General features: G+C 34.6%; 2 protein-coding genes across 18 annotated transcripts in view; both read right to left on the reverse strand.

The window, feature by feature from the left end:
* LOC105214146 (maternal protein pumilio) overlaps positions 1–25,296 on the reverse strand; it is a 334,815-nt gene that overhangs the window by 132,250 nt on the left and 177,269 nt on the right. For 10 of the 17 annotated variants that reach the window (XM_054229103.1, XM_054229097.1, XM_054229095.1 and 7 more), the window contains one exon: positions 17,476–17,487. The exons of the other annotated variants lie outside the window; for them this stretch is intronic. In XM_054229103.1, coding sequence (XP_054085078.1) covers positions 17,476–17,487 — 12 coding nt within the window. The remainder of the gene's footprint in view (positions 1–17,475; positions 17,488–25,296) is intronic. 17 annotated transcript variants of the gene reach the window in all.
* Positions 1–25,296, reverse strand: part of LOC128921430 (tigger transposable element-derived protein 6-like) — a 183,141-nt gene that overhangs the window by 80,382 nt on the left and 77,463 nt on the right. The gene's annotated exons all lie outside the window — the stretch shown is intronic.

A 25,296-nucleotide genomic window follows, 5' to 3' on the forward strand; every position in this document is an offset into this window, starting at 1 on the left:
GGATGGATTGGTGTGTTGTGATGATGTCCACTTGTACGGCAGATGGATAGTTGTGGAATATGTGATAAATATGCCAACGAAATGGGGTGTTTATATGCAGCGACCACAATTTTACATGGAAATAAAAGTTTAAGTGCGAAAGCAAAATCAAAAGTTGCATCTAAAAGTGGTTGATGCGAGGAGTATGCTGCATGTGGCTTAGCTTTTACCTGGCAATCATATGACAGAGTGGTCATTATTATGCCGTTGATGACAGCTGTGTGCACATATTGCTTATAAGTGGGGTTGGTTAAGCAGTTATTATCTGCGGCGGAGATGAGGGCTTGAGCATGATGAGTCAAAGTCACTTATCAAAGCGGAACTTATGATGGTGAATATGGGGTTTTCGAAATTTAAAAAAGAGTAAAGACAATAAATAATTTGTTGCCAAAACAGAGTATTATTTCCAATATTATCGATTTTATATCCGAAACATAATCAAGAAATGCCATAGAAACTCGAGTGACAACCACAGCAAGATTTACCAAACCAAACAAAAACATTCACAGTTTGGCGCTTATCTACATATTAAGAGATATTAATAACTTGAAGGAGTGCACATAGATAACAGTAGACTAAGCTACAACAAAAGTAACAGTGAACCAGTTACTCAGTCGTTAAAACTTTCCGTCAGTCAACCACCCAACGCTGCTTTTACATACCCTCAACCCCACAACCCAGTTGTCTCAAGCATGAAAGCGTCTAAAACTCATTTGCGCAGTGTTTATGATGTTAATGTGCGCTCATGCGTACTCAAGCGCCACATTGCCAGCAGGGAAGCATGGAAATAGGAAAATATTTGCAAGGATACGAAGAGGACATGCTACATGTAGCGATATTGGTGATAATTATTATTACGTTGTTGTCGCCATTAATGGGAACAACAAGTGCCAGCAGTTTATGTGGGATAACGATTTAAAATTTTTATAATAAATTGTTGTTATTGTTGTTTGGCTTCACACATATTAAAAAAAAAAAATAAATTTCAGTAACTTTGGCGTTTAATATGAAAAATATGAGCAATTTTATTTCAATCTATTTTACCGTTATTACCGCAAAGTATGCGACTAAGTGACAGGTGAAACAAAGTGTTGCACGAGAACACAACAAACACACACACACAGAAGATGACAATGGTAATATGAGCATTGAAAGACAACGTGAACAGCTTCACAAGTATACATACATACATATATACTGCACATATTTATGAAAAGGCAAAGTGCTCGCGAAAAATTGCCATGCAAAATGGCAAACACGATTTATCAAGAGGTAATAAATATTTTGAAAAATGAATTTTCAATCAACACTTTACCACAAAGAACTTTTCAATAACCAACATATTATGGCATATTGTATATACAAATGTATGTATGAGTGTGTGTACGTGCGCATAGCATAAAGTTTAAAAGCGCAATGTAAGCGTGAAAATGAAACCGCAAATTCATGCCATCCTGTACATATATGACGAAAAAGGAAGTGAGACTATGCACTGGCCACATTGTGTGGATGCCACTGCTTATATATATGTATGTGTGTGCTATTATTGTTGTTAACTGCGTGATGTGACAAGCGACAGAAATAAAAAGCAATAAAAATACACTGTAACATTATTAATCATCATCAATCAATGTCAACATGGTTGGCAACATCTTTTCGCTTGATGTCGTTAATGCAGTTATTGTCGTATTATTATTGTTGTTGCCATTGTTGTTAGGTGCACACACGTTGTTGTAGTTGTCATCAACGACGCATTTTTCATACCTTTATATGTATGTATATGCGATACAAATGGCATTAAATTGCATAAAAGTTATGGCAATATGGGCAGGAGGAAATGAAGAGACGCAAACAACCACAGTCATCAATTTAAGGAAATCTGTTTCAGTTAAAAGACATATTGATTACAGTTGCAGACAATAGTTAGATAGATAGTTATAAAAGAAAAGCAGGAGTAATAAGGCATCCCACACAGATCAAGTGAAAAATTACAATTTGTGTACCAAAAAAAATACAACATTCATGACAATTCAGCACACAGCCATAGGCGTATTGTTATAAAAAAAAAAATTAAAAAAAAAAAAATTAAAAAATTAAAATAAAAAATTAATAAAATATAAACAAGTTTTGTGTCTTTACGACTTCCCCAAATTGTTGTTTTTTACACCAGTTATTTTTGCAATTTCATTATAACAGCATGAGCAAGGGAATTAAGGTCAAGCCGAGACAGCCTATTAAACAGCTAAAAATCTGCACAGCAAAAAAAAAAAAAAAATAGAAAAAAACCTAGGCAACCGGTGGGAGATAAAAATGCCATGATGACCAAAAGATTCCAATGGATAGTGTTGGCATTGTCAACACTCTGTATGGCAAATGGTGAATGCTTCTGGTTGCTCTGCTAGTTTTATTACACTAGTTCACTACTGTTGTGAAGTGACTTTTTATACCCTGAACAGACAGGGTATATTAAGTTTGTCACGAAGTTTGTAACACCCAGAAGGAAGCGTCGGAGACCCTATAAAGTATATATAAAAATGATCAGTATGTTGAGCTGAGTCGATTTAGCCATGTCCATCTGTCTGTCCGTCTATATATATACGAACTAGTCCTTCAGTTTTTAAGATATCGTTTTGAAATTTTACAGATGTTATTTTCTCTTCAAGAAGCTGCTCATTTGTCGGAACTGCCGATATCGGACCACTATATCATATAGCTGCCATACAAACTGAACGATCGGAATCAAGGGCTTGTATGGAAAACTTCCGCATTTTACTACATATCTTCACGGTATTTGGTGTGAGTTATTGCTCATAGAAATAATTTAATCTCCGAAAAAAATTTTCAGATCGGTTTACTATAGCATATAGCTGCCATACAAACTGAACGATCGGAATCAAGGGCTTGTATGGAAAATTTTCGCATTTGACGTGGTATCTTCACGAAATTTGACATGGATTACTGCTTAAGGTAATAATATAATCTCCGAAAAAATTGTTCAGATCGGTTAACTATATAACCTTAATGTTTCTAGCAAACAACCCGGCTAAAAAGAATTAGTAAAATGTTTTCTTTAATTTACTTACTGTTTCTTTAGATTTGCTTAAACACATAGTTACTAAAAGAAATGCACCTGTGAAGGGTATATTAGCTTCGGTACAGCCGAAGTTAACGTTTTTTCTTGTTTTTAACTATCATCAGTTTACCATTCGTTTCATTATCATATCTGGCTTGGAAATGTAAAGCATGCAAGAAATAACGAAGAGAAAGCTAGGAATTCAATGTTTAGACAGCATAAAAAACTTCTTCCCATGAGATATTACAAGAAAATAATAATAAAGAAAGGAAGTTTCTGTCAAAAAGTGTTCTCGAGAGCTACTTATTACTAAATGAGAAAATAGCGGCAATAAAAATATAAATTTCTTTGGGATAAATGTGCCTAAATATTACTTTACTACCCAGACTCTCTTCTATATAATGAATATATATGCAACTCATCAATATTTTCATATCAATATTTCTGTATATATATATATTATTTATATACTAACATCTTGATATACATAATAAACAATTGAACAACCGTATTGGCCTCTTTTCTCAGATTTGCTTCTCTTCACTGCATTCTACAATCTTAAAGCGTTTTTTTATTTTTTTTCATGCTCACTACCAATACAAAAGTCAATGTTCTCCACTTACAACTTGACTTCATTCGGCTTTGTTGGCCTTTCTCTACCAACACATTCGCCAAGAACGGCGGCAAGCACAACACAGCAACAATCGACGTTGTCATTGCTGTCCATGGAAATATGTATGTATGTCACGGTTAATGGCAGCGAAAATACCGCGAATCAATGCTGCTAAGCTCACTCACCCTCTTACACTTCCCGCCTATGACCGACCCACTATATGCTATGTATTGGAGTTGGTATTGTGAGCATTTCTTTTATTGAAACTCTTTTGTGTGTTGCTGTTGCATTTTATTTGTAAATAACTTTCGTAGGTACCGTTATGTTGACCGATTATATAACGGTTTATGTACTTACATACTTTTCACAATACAAACACCGGAAGAAAGGCAACAATAATGTGAGAAGTTCGTACTGCTTATTTATGTATGTATGTATACAGACTGAAACTGGAAAAGTCAGTTGCCTGCTGCAGCGCCAAGTTAGCATAACGCCAACCAATACAACCGTTATTTTGTTATGTTGCACACAGTACTACTTGGGCAAGTTAAAGTGCGACGCGCTGCAACATGAAGTGCAAGCGTGAAATGCAAAAACTAAAAAACTACAACAACAATAAGCATATTGAAGAAAATTAATGATAATACTTGGTGCACGCCGAACCTTTTAGCGTCTGACTGTAACTGTTCGTGGCACAATTTTGGCAGCGTTTTTCGCGCAGTGCCAGTTTGTGCCGCTTTTTTTGCAATCTTATACACTGGAGTGCACTGTGTGTGTATGTATGTATTCTGTTTTCATTTCCCATTGTGCAAATTTGTGCCTTGTTGCCTTTCTACTTACCGAAGTATATTGTACTTGTTGACCGTCGCGCGTTCCCATTACGCACATTCGCGGTTCCACAGCGCTCTTTTAAGCGACTGTGCTCTGTGCGCGCTTTAAGAGCTCCACTTGCATGCACCAAGCTTTTATAAGTCGCGTCGCGTCGCTGTCACGTAATGCAAAAAGCGCAACAAAAGAGGAGATTCTGAAATTTAATTTGCATTTTGCCGCTGCGTCGACTTTCACAGCGTCTACACTACAGTTGCTGCCATTGTTTGTTGCATTTTTTTCGATTTTTTTTTAATGCAATTTAATGTTTTGTATGCGCTTGTGTTGAGAAACTAGAACACGCTGGCACTGGCGTATACTTGACTTTCAAGCGCTGCGTCTGTTTCTAGCAGCTGCTGCTGCTGCTGCTTCTTCTTCTGCTTTATCCGTGGAATTGTGCCACCGGCAATTCAAGTGGCCAAGTGGGAGAAAAAGTGCAAACTTGCACAGCAAAGTACTGTAAGGTATTACTTTTTGCACCGCTTCCAAATTAATTAATGCAATCATGTCGCGCCAGCGGTACACAAGCGGTAAGCGGATTGGTTATTAAGTAATGAAATAATTAAAAAAGGCGATTAATGCAAAAATGGAAGAAAAATAAAAGAAAACTGGATTCTCAAAAATATTCTAATCAAGTAAATTGTATAATTCAATTTAAACGAAAGCAGTCAATATTAAACGAGTTTTCACGGCGTTCGCGAGCCGGAGCAATCAGCGTTTTGGACAAAAAGTAAAGCAATAATTACCAATATTTTTGCTGAAAGCTCTTAATCAATTAGTGAAAAAAATATTAAAAAATATAAAAATAAAAAAAATAAAAAAAAATTAAAATAAAAAATAGGTCTAAAAAGCAAGCATAAACACTGCAACATCTTTTGCCGCTAATGAAGTTTTACTGTCGTGACGTCTTCGCATCCATTTAAACGGTGTTAAAAATCCATAAATTAATTATGTAAATATAAATGCGATAGTCTAAACAAATAGACACACACCCAACCAAATTTAAAAAAAAAACTCAGCCATTTGTTCATCTACTTGTTAGTGGAGCACTTACTCGAGTTTGTCAATTTTTTTATTTTTATTTTTTTTGGTATTTTTTGCGGAAGTATACCAATTTATGATTTATTTATGACTTTGCCTAAAATTGTTGTTCAGCTTTTGTGTCACATTCGCATTGCAACTGGCAGCTGACAGCGCATATTTAAATGAAGCTAAGGTTGGGCAAAGCGAAGCGCGTGGGACGACCTTGACCTAGAGTCCAGCTCGATGAAAAGCTTGTTTTGGAGGCGCGTTTAATGATTTATGCATTGCAGCAACTGTTGTTTGTTTTGTGTTTTTGCTTTGCGTATTTTCCGCAATATTTATGCCAATATGATAAAAAACTGTGAGTGATAGCAAAAAATAACGCTGGATTTTAAAAAGAATCAGAAGAAAGCTATAAATTTTTATTTTCCTGGACCAAGATAGGTATAGCTCTTTAAAGGAAAATTCCTCCGAAGGCACTGGAATAAAGCAGTTTATGAAAATAACAAGAAACAAGAAAAAACGTTAACTTCGGCTGTACCGAAGATAATATGCCCTTCACAGGTGCATTTCTTTTAGTAACTATGTGTTTAAGCAAATCTAAAGAAACAGTAAGTAAATGAAAAGAAAACATTTTACTAATTCTTTTTAGCCGGGTTGTTTGCTAGAAACATTAAGGTTATATAATTAACCGATCTGAACAATTTCTTCAGAGATTATATTATTACCTTAAGCAGATATCCATGTCAAATTTCGTGGAAATACCACGTCAAATGCGAAAATTTTCCATACAAGCCATTGATTCCGATCGTTCGGTTTGTATGGCAGCTATATGCTATAGTGAACCGATCTGAACAATTTTTTCGGAGATGAAATTATTTCTATGAACAATAACTCACACAAAATTTCGTGAAGATATGTAGTAAAATGCGGAAGTTTTCCATACAAGCCCTTGATACCGATCGTTCAGTTTGTATGGCAGTTATATGCTATAGTGAACCGATCTGAACAATTTTTTCGGAGATTTAATTATTTCTATGAGCAGCAACTCACACCAAATTTCGTGAAGATATGTAGTAAAATGCGGAAGTTTTCCATACAAGCCCTTGATACCGATCGTTCAGTTTGTATGGCAGCTATATGCTATAGTGAACCGATCTGAACAATTTTTTCGGAGATGAAATTATTTCTATGAACAATAAGTCACACCAAATTTCGTGAAGGTATGTAATAAAATGCGGAAGTTTTCCATACAAGCCATTGATTCCGATCGTTCAGTTTGTATGGCAGTTATATGCTATAGTGATCCGATCTGAACAATTTTTTTCGGAGATTTAATTATTTCTATAAGCAGCACCTCACACCAAATTTCGTGAAGATATGTAGTAAAATGCGGAAGTTTTCCATACAAGCCCTTGATTCCGATCGTTCAGTTTGTATGGCAGCTATATGAACGAACAGAGTTTCCATACTTAGTTTTCGGAGTTTTATATTATTTTTATTTATTTCCTTGGCTATTTTGCTAAATTCTTAGACTTATTAAGTCTAAGGAGTGCCATCTCGCAGCGGAGAGAAAACAGACTGCCTACCTCGCAACATTGCAAACGACCACAACACGTGCGGGATGGGATAGATACCGAGAGCTGAAGAGGGAAGCGAGACGCATTTGCAGACAAAAAAAGAAAGAGGCCGAAATGCGTGAGTACGAAGAGCTTGAGAAGCTGGCAGACAGAGGGAATGCTCGAAAATTTTATGAAAAAATGAAGCGACTTAACGAAGGTTTCAAGACCGGAGCATCCTCATGTAGAGACCAAGGTGGTAATCTGGTAACCGATGTCCAGGGCATACTGGGATTATGGAGGGAACACTTCTCCGACCTGCTGAATGGCAGTGAGAGTACAACACCAGGAGATGGCGAACCCGATCCCCCAATCGATGACGATGGAACAGATGTTCCATTACCCGACCATGAAGAAATTCGAATAGCAATTACCCGCTTGAAGAACAACAAAGCAGCGGGGGCCGATAGATTACCGGCAGAACTATTCAAATACGGCGGCGAAGAACTGATAAGGTGCATGCATCAGCTTCTTTGCAGAATATGGTCGGAAGAAAGCATGCCTGACGATTGGAATCTCAGTGTGCTCTGCCCAATCCATAAAAAGGGAGATCCCACAATCTGCGTCAATTACCGTGGGATCAGCCTCCTAAATATCGCATACAAGGTTCTATCGAGCGTATTGTGTGAAAGACTAAAGCCCACCGTCAACAAACTGATTGGACCTTATCAGTGTGGCTTTAGACCTGGAAAATCGACAATTGACCAGATATTCACCATGCGCCAAATCTTGGAAAAGACCCGAGAAAAGAGGATCGACACACACCACCTTTTTGTCGATTTTAAAGCTGCTTTCGACAGCACGAAAAAGAGTTGCCTTTACGCCGCGATGTCTGAATTTGGTATCCCCGCAAAACTAATACGGCTGTGTAAATTGACGTTGAGCAACACCAAAAGCTCCGTCATGATTGGGAAGGACCTCTCCGAGCCGTTCGATACCAAACGAGGTTTCAGACAAGGTGACTCACTATCGTGCGACTTCTTTAACCTGATGCTGGAAAAAATTATAAGAGCTGCAGAGCTAAACCGAGAAGGTACAATCTTCTACAAGAGTGTACAGCTCCTGGCGTACGCCGATGATATTGATATCATCGGTAGCAACAACCGCGCCGTTTGTTCTGCTTTTTCCCGCATGAATAAGGAGGCGAAGCGAATGGGTCTGGAGGGGAATGAGGACAAGACGAAATATCTCCTATCATCAAACAAACAGTCGGCGCATTCGCGTCTTGGCTCCCACGTCACTGTTGACAGTCATAACTTCGAGGTCGTAGATAATTTCGTATACCTGGGAACCAGCATCAACAACACGAACAATGTCAGCCTCGAAATCCAGCGCAGAATAACTCTTGCCAACAGGTGCTACTTTGGACTGAGTAGGCAATTGAACAGTAAAGTCCTCTCTCGACGAACCAAAATCAAGCTCTACAAGTCGCTTATCATTCCCGTCCTGCTTTACGTTGCAGAAGCTTGGACGATGTCAACATCAGATGAGACGACACTAGGAGTTTTCGAGAGGAAAATTTTGCGCAAGATTTATGGTCCTCAGAACATTGGCAACGGCGAATACCGCAGACGATGGAACGATGAGCTGTACGAGTTATACGACGACATTGACATACATAGTTCAGCGAATAAAAAGACAGCGGCTACGCTGGCTAGGTCATGTTGTCCGAATGGACGAAAACACTCCAGCCCTGAAAGTGTTCGATGCAGTACCCGCCGGAGGAAGCCGAGGAAGGGGAAGGCCTCCACTCCGTTGGAGGGACCAGGTGGAGAGTGACCTGGTTACACTTGGGATCTCCAACTGGCGCCGAACTGCGAAGGAGAGAGACAGGTGGCGCACTATCGTCGATTCGGCTATAACCGGCTAAACGGTTGCAACGCCAATCACATACATACATACATTAAAATACTTAAAATGCCTACGAAAGCATACAAATACTATGGTTAAAGCTCACATGTATCTTTCGAACCATTAACTAGTTTTCACTTTTTCCGAATAAAAAATGCAATAAAATTGCTTTATAACTTTTTTCGTTGTTGAAAAAAGCAATTTATTCATTCATGGTTTTTTCTACAATCGTTTCCGATTGTCATTTCACCCGCAATTGAGCGCCAATCAAGCGTATAATTACAAATCAATTAACGCATCTCGACAAAGCATTGCAACTCAATTACCTTTTAGTAACACGCTATTTTTTTATTACTTTATTTATAGTGGTTGTTGTAATTTAATTGTCGCACTTGCAAAACGATAGCTCACTTTGTAATTAATACAACAGTACACGCCCACCCACCCTATGCTATACATACATACACATTAGTACATGAATAAGTACGCACATACAAGCATACTATTTGTTTACGTCAATTTATGTAAATCGTTGAATTTAATTGTTTTTTCGCTTTTAATTGCATTTTTATTTTTATTTTTTTACTTTAACAACAACAAACAACAAATGCTGCACATACTTGTATTTACTACCGGCTTCAGGTGTCAATGATCTAACACATTGACTGACACAAATAACTATGTTTTAACGAAGTACTCGTAGACGTCAAGTGGAAGAACTTTTCAAAGCTTACAAAGCGAGCGTGTAGAAGTTGAACACTCCCACTGCCGTTGAGCGTTGTGCTCAATGAAGCGTTACACGTAAGCACTCACTCGCGTTTGTCTGTCTGTCGATGGGTTAAAGTATGCAAGTCGGTGTAATTTAACTTTAATTGTCTGCTTTCTGTCAATTATTTACATACCTACACTCGCAATGAATAATTTACTCCACAGACTGACAACAACGGCACGCTAGTCTATTGAACGCTTAAACTCGCAGTGTAATTAACTGTCAATCCAAGTGTTATGGAGTAATTAGTAATAACAGTTTACAGTTTTACAACTATTTTTAGTTTTTTTTTTTTAATAGAACGCTTAGAATTTATGCTTTAACCAGTTCATATAAAATGTATTCTTTACTGCAGCTCTTCTTTAATCGATTTCAAAATATATACTATATTATAACTTCGATTATGATAATATCAAAGCATAGAAGTCATTTCCAAAGTTATCTCCCACCTGTAAGAACACACAGTGCAGTACATTTCTCAATTCTTAATCTTAAGAACAATCTTAGACCACAAAACAAGTTAATGTCACAGTGTTTCATGAAAGCAAAGCAACAAACAATTGGATTCAGCGAAACATGACTACCAAAAAGAGGATTAATAAGAAATTCATCAGATATTTTGCTCACGAAAGTAGGTCATCTAGAAAGACCGAAAACAGTTATATCATCTCACGCTGAATCACAATGAGCAGCGTAAGAACCAATGGGTGTCAAGAAGCAAACAAGAAAGCGAGCCACGTCAAAAACGCGTTCAAATGTTAAATCTTTACGCGAACGACGATAACTGGGAAAAAACACGTTCGATAACTGTAAAGTGTAAAGTGCTGACAAATAGCGGTATTTGGTTGTAAAGAGTTGATAAATCAGAGCGTGCGTGGAATTATGTATGAATAACGGTTGAAATGCTATACATAACTGGAGATTGAATAATAATGAAACAATCCAAAGTACAAAATGAAAACAAGTCAAGAAAGAATAAAACAAAAAAGAAGAAAAAAAGAAAACAAAAAAACAAAAAAAACGAAATGTAATAATGAACATATAGTTTACTTGAAACTATAAAAACAATAAAAAGTACTTTGAGCAGCATAAATCAAACAGAAGACTACTCAAGCGCTTCTGCTTCAAGTAGGCAAATTGAGGTGCGCGCATATCGCCACCATTCATACGTATAACTGTAGTAACGGTATTATAATGTTTATTTTTAATTAACAAACCAAAGGAGGTGCGAAGCAGCAGCATAAACAAAACCAAAAGTATAAATTACGTAAGCGCTGCGCCCAAAATGTTGCTAATTAATTTGAAGTCATGATGTAATACATTGGCCGGCCGCTGTGCACTTGCTGCCACCACAACTTTTCATACTCCAAATCGCTTGATTTCATTATACCACATTAAACGCTCGAACTGCTGGAAAATATACTTTTGAAAATTACGCAAATTGTTAGCAAATTTCGTGGCAAAAGCAAATCAATATTTAATAATAACGTGGAAATTGCTCGCAACAAAAATAAGTGTTGTTGTTGAAATTATCCATTTTACAATTTTTTTATTTGTGCTTTGCAACTCTAAGTTAATACGCTTATTTCTGGCACTTCCTTTATGGTCTTCTATAGCTGTGCGCATATAATTATTATGCTTTGATTGCTACTGTTATTTACTTTTTCGGCTTCATATACTTTAGTTAGACAAAGGTTAACGCACTTGCTTACCGTAAACTCACCGCTTTTCTTTGTTATACAAATTTATATTTTTATTCGTTCTCTTTTCTATTCATTTTTTCTTTTGCTTACACTTTGAAGGCGTTTCTTGCTTTATATTGTAGGGGAGATGATATTTTTCCTTTTGTAATTTTTATTTCTTTCACTTGATATGCTTTTGTAGTTTGCTTATTGTTGTTGCCAGTTGTTTTAAAACATTTTTTATTAGTTTGTTAGCACATTTCTCCATCTCTTCAATCCCTTCACACATTTACTTTTCCTCTTTGCTCTATGCCTACAAAATCTCTGGTATAAAATATTTTATTAAAATCAAGTTAATAACCAACTTCTGCAAACTTTTTGTTGTTGTTAGCATATATTATTCTTTAGTTCCTTGACCTTTTGTTTGTAGATACATAAGCATATTTATGTGAATATATCCCACAATTTCATGGTTCTAAGCTTTACATTGTGTCTGTGCTGCTCTGAGCTCAGATATACATATGTACATACATATATGAAATTAACACTCAAAATTAAATCAAAAATTTTAAAATTAGTGATTTTGAACTATTATCGATTTCTCTGTACTCTTTTCAAACTAATTTGACTTTAATTTCTTAATAAAAATTGTATTACGTCTGTGGAATATGTTAGCCCATGCCCATATGACATTTAAATAATATTTATATATAATTTATTACTAATTTAACTAAATATACAAGATTTAGTGCTTGCACAATTATTTTACAAATTTGAGTTTTTGAAAAAAAGAATTTCAAATAAAAATTAGACAATAGAAATACAAAGAGTTTTACATATGTACGTGACAATGCATGCAATTATGACCCAATATTTCATTCGTCACTGTTAAACACATTATGTTGACAGATTTCATAGTCAAATATATTTATTTGCATGCACTTTGCTGCCTGCAGTTGTCACCCATCTCTGTCTCTCTCTCTCTCTCTGCTTCAGTTGTATTCCACAACTCAGCAATCACTTTTACAGTTAATTTTTGAACATTTGCCAAATCGTTAGTAATTTGTATGTCAATTTTTAGCGAATTTTCAACACTGCAGCAGACAACAAAACAAAAGTGGCCAAAAAATTAGCAAAAAAAAAAATAAAAATAAATAACGCTTATGACAGCACAACAGGTAAGCATAACAAAAATAAACGCTTTCTAAAAATAATACATAAATAATAATACAAAGAAAATACTTAGCTGATAGCTGACAGAAAAGCACAAAGCCAAGTATTATGCGCTTTGTGTGTTGTGACTTTGGAAAAAAACATAAAAAATAGAAAAGAAAAAAACATGAAAAATAGCAAAGAAATTAACATTATCAGCAGCATCATAATTATCGTCAATTGTGACTAATACAACATTTGTCGAACTCTCACCGTTAGTGTGTCATGTTTTTTTTTTCTTCTCTCCACAATATCACTCAACTGTTCTACATTGACATTTTCCCAATGACACGGTGCCACATGATTACTTGACACTTTCCGCCTGACAGCTAAGGTGTTTAAAGCGCATTAAGTTTGCATGAACAACACAGAGATTTGGTGGTGAAACAGCAAGATGATTATCTCGACATGTTTTTATCTATGCGCGTGAAAAACTGTGAGCATTTTACGCTTGAAACCGGTTAGAAAATGGTGACAGAAAGTTAAGCACCTACAAGTGTTGGTGCTTTCACGTATGTACATGTGAGGGGGGTGTGCGCTTTCGTTGAAAAGTGGGTTAAGCTGTGCGCCATAAAATTTATATTTACTTGGAAAACTTCAACGGTTATTAGTGATGGCAGTCGATATACCCCACTATACATACATATATATATGGTATGTGTGTGCATTTTCTTTTTACAGTCATGCGGTAAGAGTTTCATTGGTTTTTCCTTTTTTTTGGAAACTTAATTTTTATGTGCATGTGTGTGGTAAAAGTGTAAATATTGGCACTAAATTTTTAATGCTTTTGCAGAAAATATTTGAATTTAATGGCGCAGCAGTTGTGAGTGGAGATTTTATGGATATTCGCATGGTGAGCGGGAAGAGTGCTGAATTTGAATTTTTCATAAAAAAATTATGAAAGTTTCATATGTAAAACAGATGGCGGATTTTGGTTTTAAAACTTTTGAAATTTTCGAAAATAGGTTTTGTTGGTACATATGAAAGTGAGGTTGCAATTTTATGCTGTTCGAAATATACCTCAAAATATTGCTACATAAATCTAATACACACTATTCTGAATATTGTTTTATACTAAATATTTTTTCCTATAACTATTGAGATTTCTGATTGCAATCACTATATAAATATACATTTTCATACAGAAATATAGAAATAAATATCAATATTTGTGTATCTTTCGAAACGCTCTTATGGAGACTAGTTTTATTTAAATAACACTATTTTTGCGCCATTAATATTCTATTTCTGTCAATAGAGTGAACACGAAAACATGCAAGTCTCATGACATTACACTCTCCGAGGCATTCATGCCGTTGTGATTAAAAGAAACCAAATGTTTATTTGTAGAAAAATATTTTCGTAGTATACCTGTGCTGTGTATATGTGCTACGCTTTCGAAAATAGTGCTGTGAGTAATGTGGGTAAAAATGAATTTCTCGCAATTTGAATTTATGAGCTAATAAAACGGATAATATGCCGTACACCCACACAAACTTAGCATTCAAGGTAAGTAGCGTTAATATATATATTTGTATATATGTATGCTTCAACTTCATTCGCTCATAAATATGTCTGCGGGTGCAGAAGGCTTTTATAATTAGCGTTTTATTTCCACTTTAGAAAAACTTAGCAAGATCTCTGCATTGAATACCCAATGCTTGATGACATTAGTGGGATTACTAACACTATGTCAGTTGAAGCAATAAATGACGCAGTTTACTGTGTGTCAAAGTTGAGCGAGGAAACTGGATTTTACGCCGAGCCAATTTTGTTAATTCGACATAGTTGTAGTTATGGGCACCCTCAGACATAAATAAATATAATTTAAGCAAATTGTATAACTACGCACAGAGGAATATAAGATAGACGCTTTTCTCACTGGAGACAAGCGCAATATGTTAATATAAATATATCTGGTAATAAATTTGAATAAATAAATTGAGTCATAAATTCCATTAACACTCAACAGTTTGCGTAAAAGTGTTTGTGCGCTGAGATGTGTTTTAGTTTTTGATGAAATTCTGTGTCTAATAGTAGCCGAGGTCAGAGAAGAAATCACTCATAATCTAGAGACATCTTATAATCTAGAGATAACTCATAATCTAGAGATAACTCATAATCTAGAGTTCACTCATAATCTAGAGATCACATAAATATCAAAGAAGAGAGAAGAAGATCACTCATAATCTTAAAAACATGTTTCACTCGTGATCACATTTTAAATATTGGTGTAATGAATTACACCAATTTCAATGACTAAAACATTTAGTTGCCAAATATTCCTACAAGTATGAGTATTCCTTTTCTTAAATATTTGTTTTTTTTTTTTTAAATAATAGCTAATTTAAAACAACTGTCACCAGACACAATGAAGTATAATCAACATTACAAAAAACTTGTATTTGTCACAGGTAAGGCCGCACACCTTACAAAAAACGCGATCAAACGAATGGTTGTCAAGAACAACGTGACATAGTCAGCGATATAGACCAATAACAATACGAAAACCTCAACACTATTTGGAAGAACGCCTAATGAGCGGCAGAAGTACTAAAACTACAACGCAAATCTTAACATGAGCGCGACACATTCCAATGAGAAATGTCATTAAGTGACGAGCGGTGGTCGACAGAAACGAGGTGAAAACGAAGAGAAAAAAACAAAAAAAAAAAGTTAAAAAAGAACAAAAAAAACATAAAAATGGTAAAAAAAAGAAACCAAAAAAGTTGTACAAAAAAAACTTGAAAACATAAAAGAACATTGAATTTCCAAATTTCTTGTTTTCAACGCTTGTACTACAACTATTTAAGTTGGACAAACGACATGAACTGATCGGCAAGATCTAAAATGATCGCTACGCCAGATTGCGCATTTTGAAATTATAAAATTTTTCATTTTTTTCCACCGCTGTTGATGAGTCTTAAAAATACGAAGGTGAATAATTCACTTTGTTTACTTTTATCGAATACACTATTGGCGTGTTTTTCTTTTTAGTGCTGCACCATTATTAATTTGCTGCTAATTTTTCATTGTGGCCAAACGAAAAATTAGGTATTTGGTCATTTCTCAGTTGCCACGAAATGCTTGAGAAATGCATTAATCTGCGCTAAGCAATTAATAAAGTATACTGCAGTAAGTAATGTACGCAGGAAGTTTATTTTTTATATTTTTTTTTAAATCGTTTGTATACGTTTTTTGTACACTTAAGCGCTGCGGATTATCTTGTCATTCGATCTAAATACTTTTTTGTTTTTGTGTATTTCAATATATTTCTAAGCTGATTCTTTAATAGTTTCGCGTGATCTGGCTCTTGTTACCGTACAAACCAAAAGCGAGTTTTATTGAATTAGTCAAGTCGTTAAAACTCGTGGCAATTGGTAATTATGTATAGTAGAATTGTTGGAATATTCATTTGTGTGAGCATTTGAAATTTATATAAGCAAACACATTTGTATATTATTTATATATTTCGGTGCATAAATTTAAATTAGCAAAACGTTAAAGATATGCAATTAACTTAGTTCGACAGGTTTGAAAGCGAAACATTTAAATTTCCAAATAACTATTAAAAATTATTGGCTAAAAGGTCGAAGAATCACAAATAGCTTGAAGACTTTTTCAACGCTTTGTTTCTACCAGCTGCTTGTAGAAAAAAAAAATTAAAAAAAAAAGTTTAATTGGTTATTCGTTGTTTACTGCAATGTGGTACTTATATTATTCATAGATATATATAAATACTAGAAATAATAAAAAAAATAAGTTTAGAGGTATTTACTACACAGAAGAAGTTGAGTTGTTTCCGAGAAATTGTTCTGCATTTATATATTATATTTTAAGTCTGCTAGATAATTAACCGTAATATTAAAAAAAAAATATTTTCGAAACATTAATTCACATTATTCCAAAGCGCATATGTATCCTACATACCAAACTTAATAGAGCATGAAACATTGCGAAATTCTCAACGTTCTTCACACTTCATTGCCAGAAGAATATATAAATTTTCATAATTATAAACATTGCGAGAGGAAATGAAAAATAATTGGTAAACAAGAATACTTCAAAACTCACTTTACAATAGCCGATACTTCAAAACAATTATTTGCAAATATAAAACAAATTCCTGCCAAGGTATGGAAATTACGTGAATTTCAACATAAACAAATAGCAATTAGTAGCAAGAAATGTATTATATTATATAAGTATTTTCATATTAACCTGAAGTAATTGGCGCTGGGTCAGATCGACCCGAAAAGCGATAATTACGTTAGCTAAGATTTTAAGATTTAATTTTTTTAAATTTTAATATTATTTTTTTATAAATATTTGAGAGCAAATAAATACATTTCTACTTTTAGATATATATATATATATAATTATTATAAACACACATAATTAATATACTTTTTGGCAAATAACAATGAAATAATTATGTACAAAGTATATTCCATGATTTTTTGTTGTTTCAACTAATTTTTTTAAATAAATATAAATTTTGTTTTTTTTTTTTTTGTTATTTGGCAGCTCAGTGGGTTTTTTAGGGTAATTAGTGAGCTGTAGTTAATTAGTTTAGGCGATAAGTAGCAGCACGAGTACAAAAGCAACAAAATTATATTATACATTTCGCGCTCGAAAATGAGTTTGGCATGAGTGTATAAGTAATTTGAAATTTTGCTTACGATTTAGAAGTGGCATATTCAATTTTCTAATGGTTGTATACATACATTGTCACCTACCTGTAAAGATAAAGAACAAAGAAAGAAATGTGATTAGAATGAGTTACAAAAATATAATAAATTTATTAAAAAAAATAAATAAATAAAAATAATAATAATTTTATATAATAATTATAAAAAAATAATAATTTTATATAATAATTATAAAAAAATAATAATTTTATATAATAAATATAAAAAAATATATTTTTTTTATATAATAATTATTATAGAATTAAATAATAAATATAAAAAAATATGTTTTATATAATAAATATAAAAAAATATTATATACTAAACATGTGCATATAAAATATAAAAAATGTGATTTTATAATATTTGCAATTCCCCTTATTTTTTGAACAGACCTCTAAAGAGTAGTAGTAAAGTACTAAAGATAGTAATTATTTTATTGTTGTTTTTTATAAGTATTTTTTACCAAGAGCAATAAAATAATAAATCCTGCAATCAACATTCATATAAGTATATTACACAAAAATATATAATTAAATGCAATTAACTATATACATATATGAAACATAAACCAACAAACACCTTGTGTTAACAACTGCGCAACAACAAGAAAAATTTATTGTATTTAAAAAATTCAAAATCAATTAAAATTCAGTGTATACAGTGTGTATTTTTCGGCAAAGAGCAAATACAAATTTATTTTTAGTTTATGTGTATAAATCAATACAGAAATTAACCAATGCGCGCCCCCTGTTTGTTTGAACAGCACCCAAGGCGAAAAATCTCAATTTAACCCACGTATGTATATTTATAATTAATATATAAACAACATATATTTTGGTGTATGCATTCCCATACAAGCCAAATAAAATAAAACAAACAAATCAATGTAATATTGAAACATTGCGTAGTGAGTGCTCACAGCGCCGCTAAGTAAACAGTAAATTCGATTGGATTGCCAGACGAACGCATTAAAACTGCAACTGAAGGGCAGCGAAAAAAGCATGATGAGGGCACAGCAAATGTTAAAAGTTACCACAGATTATTTTTGATCTGCTGCGGATTTTATATGGAAAGTAAGGGAATTAAATAAAAATTGGACAACCGACACTCAAAGGGTTAAAGGGTCACAAGCTAACTGATTCAGGGGATTTTTTTGACAATTTTTTTTTTAATGATTGAATGAAGCAATAGCTCAAAATAAAGACTAACAAGCGAAAGTAAAAATAAAAAAGTAAAAACAGTATTAATTCACATGGATATGAAAAACACTGACTACCAAATGAAAACAGAAAAAAGGTTAACTATATAAAAGGTCAACTATATAAAAAGCAAACATAAAATGCAGAATAATGTCAGTGTACACGTCACATAGCAACCGATAATGAAAGCTCGAAATGAAAAAAAACACGATAATGATGGTTGAGGATTTCACAAAATAAAAAAGGAGAACTTTTCAAATTGAATTAAATTTCAATCAAAGAGTCATGTTGCTGAAATATTCATACAATAAATACAATTATACAACTATATAAAACATATTTTCACTCAAACGAACGACCGAACTGTTGATGCTGCACGGTTCAACAGTGCGTATACGTAATATTCGCAAAACAATTAAATTGTACACAATCACAGTGAACAGCACTATTAACAGCGAATCGTTGTCTATATTTAAAGCATGCTGCTGCAAAACACTTGAACTTCAAATACTTGACAAGGCAGCACTTCAATATACATTTGTCGCGAAAAACACGTTGATTTATTATCAGCATGTTGACTAAGACTCTCTAATGATACCACCAAAAAGATAACATAGACATACATATGTACGCTCAACAGTAACAACACACTCCATCAACAAATTGAAAATCATATTGAAGCTACAACCTGACAGAACTGAATGTCGTAAAACCGTAATACTTCCCCTGCTTCAATGTGCACGCGCGCAACCATTATGGCGTTACGTGAGTTGCTCGAGTGTTACATGGGTCTATGGTTACCCAGCTGGCGGTTTGGAAAATTGTATAGGCGCATACATAAATATATATGTATATATATATATATGTATATGCAAGTGCGCGTTTGGCATCCTGTTTTTAATGTGGAAATTTCACGTTCACGTCGCTATAAAAAATTTAAAACCCTTTTACGCATTCTCGAGCACGCACTGCTACACATGATGCGACATCGAGTGTCGAGTCGCGCTTGAAAATCGACAACGGTGTAAGGCGCTGACGTTTATAATGTTACTTCCACATACATCCCTGCCAACCAAAGGTGGTGAAAAAGCTGGTTAAACCGAAGTTTTTTAAACCCACAAAAGTGGTAAAAAAGTGGTGAGTTTGCCATAGGCCAGCATAGCTGCTTGTGAGTTTTTTAACCACTATTCCCCTCACACGTACGAATACAAAAACAAAACAACCCAAACGTGTGCGTTGGTGTTAGTAATTGAAGAAACATGAGGGGAAAGTGGTTAGGCCTGGCTGGCAGGGATAGTATATAAAAATATATTTATATAATTACTGTTGTGTACAGTAAATATGTGAAGAACAATGGCGGCGAAAGCGGGCAGTAGAGTACTATTGTAGATACATAAGTGAGTTTATGAGTGCCGAGTTTCACATCATTTAATAAGCTTCCGTTGGCGCGAAATTTAAGTATTATCGCAAGATTCTTAAAATCGTAAATACAAAACTAACAATTTTCAAAATCTGTTCAATAATTGTGATTGAAGAAAAGTATAGATAAAGTCACGCGATTATTCAAATTAAATAAAATAGTAAAATGATTGATATAATCGCAAATAAAATACAAAATATTTAACAGTTTTGTACAATTGGAAACTTTTCAGATTTTTGAAAATTCCCGTTATTTTTTGAACACACCTCATATATGCTACAGAGATATAGAGATATCTTCGACGCCATATCCAATTTGCTGAGAAGCTTGTGTTCTATGGACTTTATCTTATTATTAGAGAGATACCTTCGACGCCATATCCAATTTACTCCGCAACTTGCGTTCTGTAGGCTTTATCTGATTTTATAAGAATCTTTTTTTCTTCTACACACCATATATGACCGAATGAGCAAGTGTAACCTGTGTGTATGAAATATTGCGGCAACCACTTGACCTGTAAACGTGTCAAACGCTGGTGATTGCATACAATTTTTTTACATATTTGCTTGTGCATGAACAGTTTGACACTATTTCTAGACACAGAGTTGATTTTGTAGGCAGCTGTAAGCAGCTGTTGCAGCTCGCTATCTCTCTCTATAATTTATTTCCTTTGCTGCTGGCAATCTTTTTGATAAAATAAATAGGTTTATATATATAAAGCAGTCAACTGTAAATTTGCATTAATGAAGTTCCTTGGCCCTAAAACCATTTTTGACAGCAAAAACAAGACAGGTGCATTTTTCATTTTTTTTTTTTAATAAAATAAATGCCTAAAAACATAACAAAATTTACATAAAATAATTAAAGTGCAAAAAGCACAGCTAAAGGGTAGTTTATTTACAGCTTATGCTGAAGTGCTTGAAACATGCGAATTTTCACATATTTTCATTTGCAACTCTGTTGCTACAATTGAATTTTATTATTTCAGTTTTTTATGCTTTTTGTTTTTGGACACAAATCTGCCTTACACGTTGACAGGCGGTGGCCACAAACCATCAGATGTGGTGATTTTACATGGGCGCTGTAATCGAAAAGGAACCACACACACACACACACACATGTGCATACATACACACACGCAAAGCTATCTGCCTGCGTAAAACCACAACAAACGGTAGTTACAATGTTGTATAAATCGGTGCGCGCTGCAGTATATAAGCTGTGGAATGCGCGCACAACTCAGCTACAACAACAAGAAAGACAAAGACACATACATACATATGAGTTGAGTTGTACCTTTTTCAGGCAATTGTTGGGTTCTCTTTCCTTTTATTTTATTTTTTTTTTACTACGTTGAACTCCAACCACAACAACGCACACGCTTGCCACAACCAAAAGCAGAAAAAAACGCAATAAAAATGTAGCAGCACGCAGCGCAATGAAATTTGCATTGATGTTGCTGACAGCCTGAAACACACACACACACACATCCACAGACAGCCACACAGCTGATGTACACTGTCAAGTGACAAATATTCAAAAGAATTGCGCTAAGGGTCCTACGGTGGGCCTCCTAACGGGTGGCCGGCGGTAGTCAGTAAAATGTTGCTGTGTATGTACATATGTATTCAGCGCTTTTGTTTGCAGGACTCTATGATTTATTAATCTGCGTATGCATAAATTCTTTATTGTTCGGTACGGAGAGCAGCGCAAAGCGCCACAAATAAAATATCAGCAAAAAAAAAAAATATGTGACAAAGGCGATAAAATTGATGTCCTTTTCACTGCTTGCCGCATTGACGAATTTCCAGCGCGTTTGCTGTGCCACACAAATACTTGCATATATACGCGCTGGGAATGCGGCAGGAAACTCATTTTGATTTTTTATTTGGCCTTTTTTACAAACATACATAGTTGCTCCTTGCTCCTTGTATACTGCTGTGCAAATATGTGGCAACAGCGAATGGCATTTGAAAGCGCACACCAAAGGCCGATATCGACATGCCTGAGCTGCTGAGCAACAACAAAAAATTTTAGTCCGAGAATCACTTGCATTGGGCACTGTTGTTGCAAATGTATTATGCTATAAAAGTATGCCGGTATGTGGCACGGTTAGCGCAATTAGCGTTGGCCTGTGGGTCAAAACGCAGCGGCAGGTTTTCACGCCTTTTTTGTGCCGCATTGAACTGCTGTTGTTTTCGATCATTACGAATAAGCTACCATAGCGAATGCTTTGACTAATTAGAGCAGTTATTGTTGTTGCCGCAATGGCGACACTTCGAATGTGGCACAGTGAAGTTTTTCGTCATCACTTATTAATAGTTCACTTAAAAGCTTTATGTAAATACATTCGGGGGAAAATGTAGATTTCCATGGTAGCACAACTGTGTCTAATAGTAGATAACGCGATTTGTCGCATGTTTCACATCTAATTAGCGCATTAGTTAAAGAATTATGTAAACAGCAGTGACAGATGACAAGTGACAGGTGACAGTGAGTTGAGTCAGTAGTACTCGGTTCACGATTTGGTCCAATTATGGAATCTAACATATATTTATTTATTTCTATTAACCTTTTTAATAACTATCACCTCTCTATAAATAATAATGATGATTTTAATAAGCAGAATTTTCGAAATTCGAAAGTGAATATTGAAATTTTTGACAACTTACTTCGAAAAAAATTATTTTTACTTTTTTATTTTTGACAACTAACTTCGAAAAATTTTTTTTTTACTAATTGATTCAATAGAAATTGGATTTTTTTAAAACTCATTAATATACGATTAATATAGTATTATAACACCTTTCCTTTAAAACATATTTAGTACTCATTAGGTCCAAATTTCATTAGAAAGCTGTGTGATTGCATTTTCCTAATGACTTGAAAGGCAAACCCAAACTTTCTACAAAGGAATTCAACACTTAAATATGCAGCTAATTAACTTTTATGTTTTATTTCAAAAAGTTTTACTAAGTCGCACTACAGGACGTTAGTTGTAAGTGTATGAGTATTGGATTATTCTGGCGAAAGTTTGGATTAGTTATAGAATCCACAAAAGACATGAATTTAATACAAGAGGGTCTGTAGAGATTGGCAAGCAGCAAATTACAGTTTAAAGCGGCAGCAAATCACAATTTAAAGCCAAAACAAAAACGCCGAAAACTTTAATGCCACCACTCATTACACTGCTTCAACTGCCAACTCAAAGTACGCATACAAAGCACAGAGTGTAGTGCATAATAATGGCACATATTAAGTATTCAACATGCATAATTAATAAAGTCAATGTAATCCGTGAAGATTGCTGCCACTCATTGGGCACACAATTTGTAGTTATTTAACCTTAGAGAAGTTTCAACACTCAATATTCATGCGAACAGCATATTTCAAATGGCACATTCATACATACCAAACGCGGAGGCATAGCGGCAAGACCCTGAACGGAAAACGGCAAATGCTTGTTCATGCAAAATTTACAAACAGCACTTTCATGGGTAATGAAGTCTCAAACACAAAATTGCTTCCTTGTAAGCTTGTTCCAGCCTTACAGCTTGTGGGTAACATGCTGACACGCCTACAACAACTAACGCACACACAAATGATAGAAACATACATATGGTTGATGGGCGAACACAAGGCAGCCACCCGCTAACCGAAACTGAAACCGAAAATGATATCGGGAATTACAAGCGCATAAATTTTACAAAGCGGAAAATATGGAAAAATGATTGTAAAGTAGTTGTATGTGAGGCAAGCAAGCGAGCGAGCAGCAGCCATTCATTTATGTAGCTTTAGAATCACATTTTTGGGCGAGCAACAAAAGGGTGCTTGCGCAGCGCAGGATAGACACGATGTGGTTATGAGAATGAAGATGAAACTAACAGCACAACGATTGTAGCTGCAGGATAAAATATGTTAAAGAGACTGTCTGCCTTTGCTTCTGGCTGGATGTGGCATGCGGTGAAGCATTTAAATTTGTTCCTCAACCAACGCTGGCGCGATCCCGTACTTGCTCATTTTTGTGGGCGTGCGTGTCATATTTAAGACGACTGCACAAAGGCTTGGATTTGAACAAAGAAGCAACAGCGTTGAAGACAATGTTGGCAGTTCGACTCGTATATAATCATTGAGCGCTTGGAATTGTAGTTGATTATATTTCTTGTTGGAAATTGTTCAGTTGAAATAATTGCTTCTATGACCAATTATATCGGCTAAATCGATAATATGACTGTCTTTTTGAGAAAATTTCGAAGTAGCATTTTGAACAATTTTTTTAATTTCATCATCTATATGTATTAACGAATAAACAAAAATATTCTTATTATCTACATTCCTCAGGCATGATTTCGTGTAACTTTTTTCTATTTACAAAAATAAAGAGCACCTTTAAAGGTCATAGTTTTACAATAATACGAGAAATCGCTGAAAGAGCCAAAGATTATACCAAAAATCGAGTTTGAGAAGTGTTTCGAGGATTGGAAGACTAATAAAGAAAGACGACATCAATATTATAAAATAATTAATAAAGATTTTTTTTCAAAACCGACAATTTCCGTTATTTTCTGAACACACCTCACCGTATATCTATATTTTATTCCCATTATACCCTCATTATTTATTAAGCATCGCCATGACAGCAAATACTGTTCTCGACAGACCTTTATACAACGGTATAATTTCCCAAACCCGCATAATCAATTCTAATGTCAATTTAATTTCTTGTGTCAACAACACTATGACACGCCCTTCCTGCACCCCTGTCACTATCGACTGTATTTCACATTCAGTCACACATTTTAAGACACTTGTATAAAAATGTGCTTAACAAACCACTTCATGGGGAATCCCGCTAAATCAATCCTTTCGCTTAATTATCTACATATGCACACACTTTCCTAGGTTAAGCTATCAGGGATGAATGTGTGTGTGTGAAAAAACTAAGAGTAGCGTGAATGCAACTGCTCAGGGAGAACAGAGTGGAAAGTAATCACGTGCGACTGGCAACACGTGTCAAACACATATAACCACCAAGTGACAGGCGCATAGGGTGTTGAATGCACAGCGGAGAAAACGCGTGAGCAGCATGAAAGTTGCGGAACGATAAGAAGTGTTTGAAAAGAAATAAAAAAAAAACCCCAAAAAGGGTTCAACTTGAATGACTGCTGGATTAGTGCAACTAATTGAAAGAGTCTTACATACACAGCGCAAATAAAAACTGTGAAATAAAATAGA

Source organism: Zeugodacus cucurbitae, chromosome 2 (assembly GCF_028554725.1).
Source record: "Zeugodacus cucurbitae isolate PBARC_wt_2022May chromosome 2, idZeuCucr1.2, whole genome shotgun sequence".
NCBI classification, from domain to species: Eukaryota; Metazoa; Arthropoda; class Insecta; order Diptera; family Tephritidae; genus Zeugodacus; species Zeugodacus cucurbitae.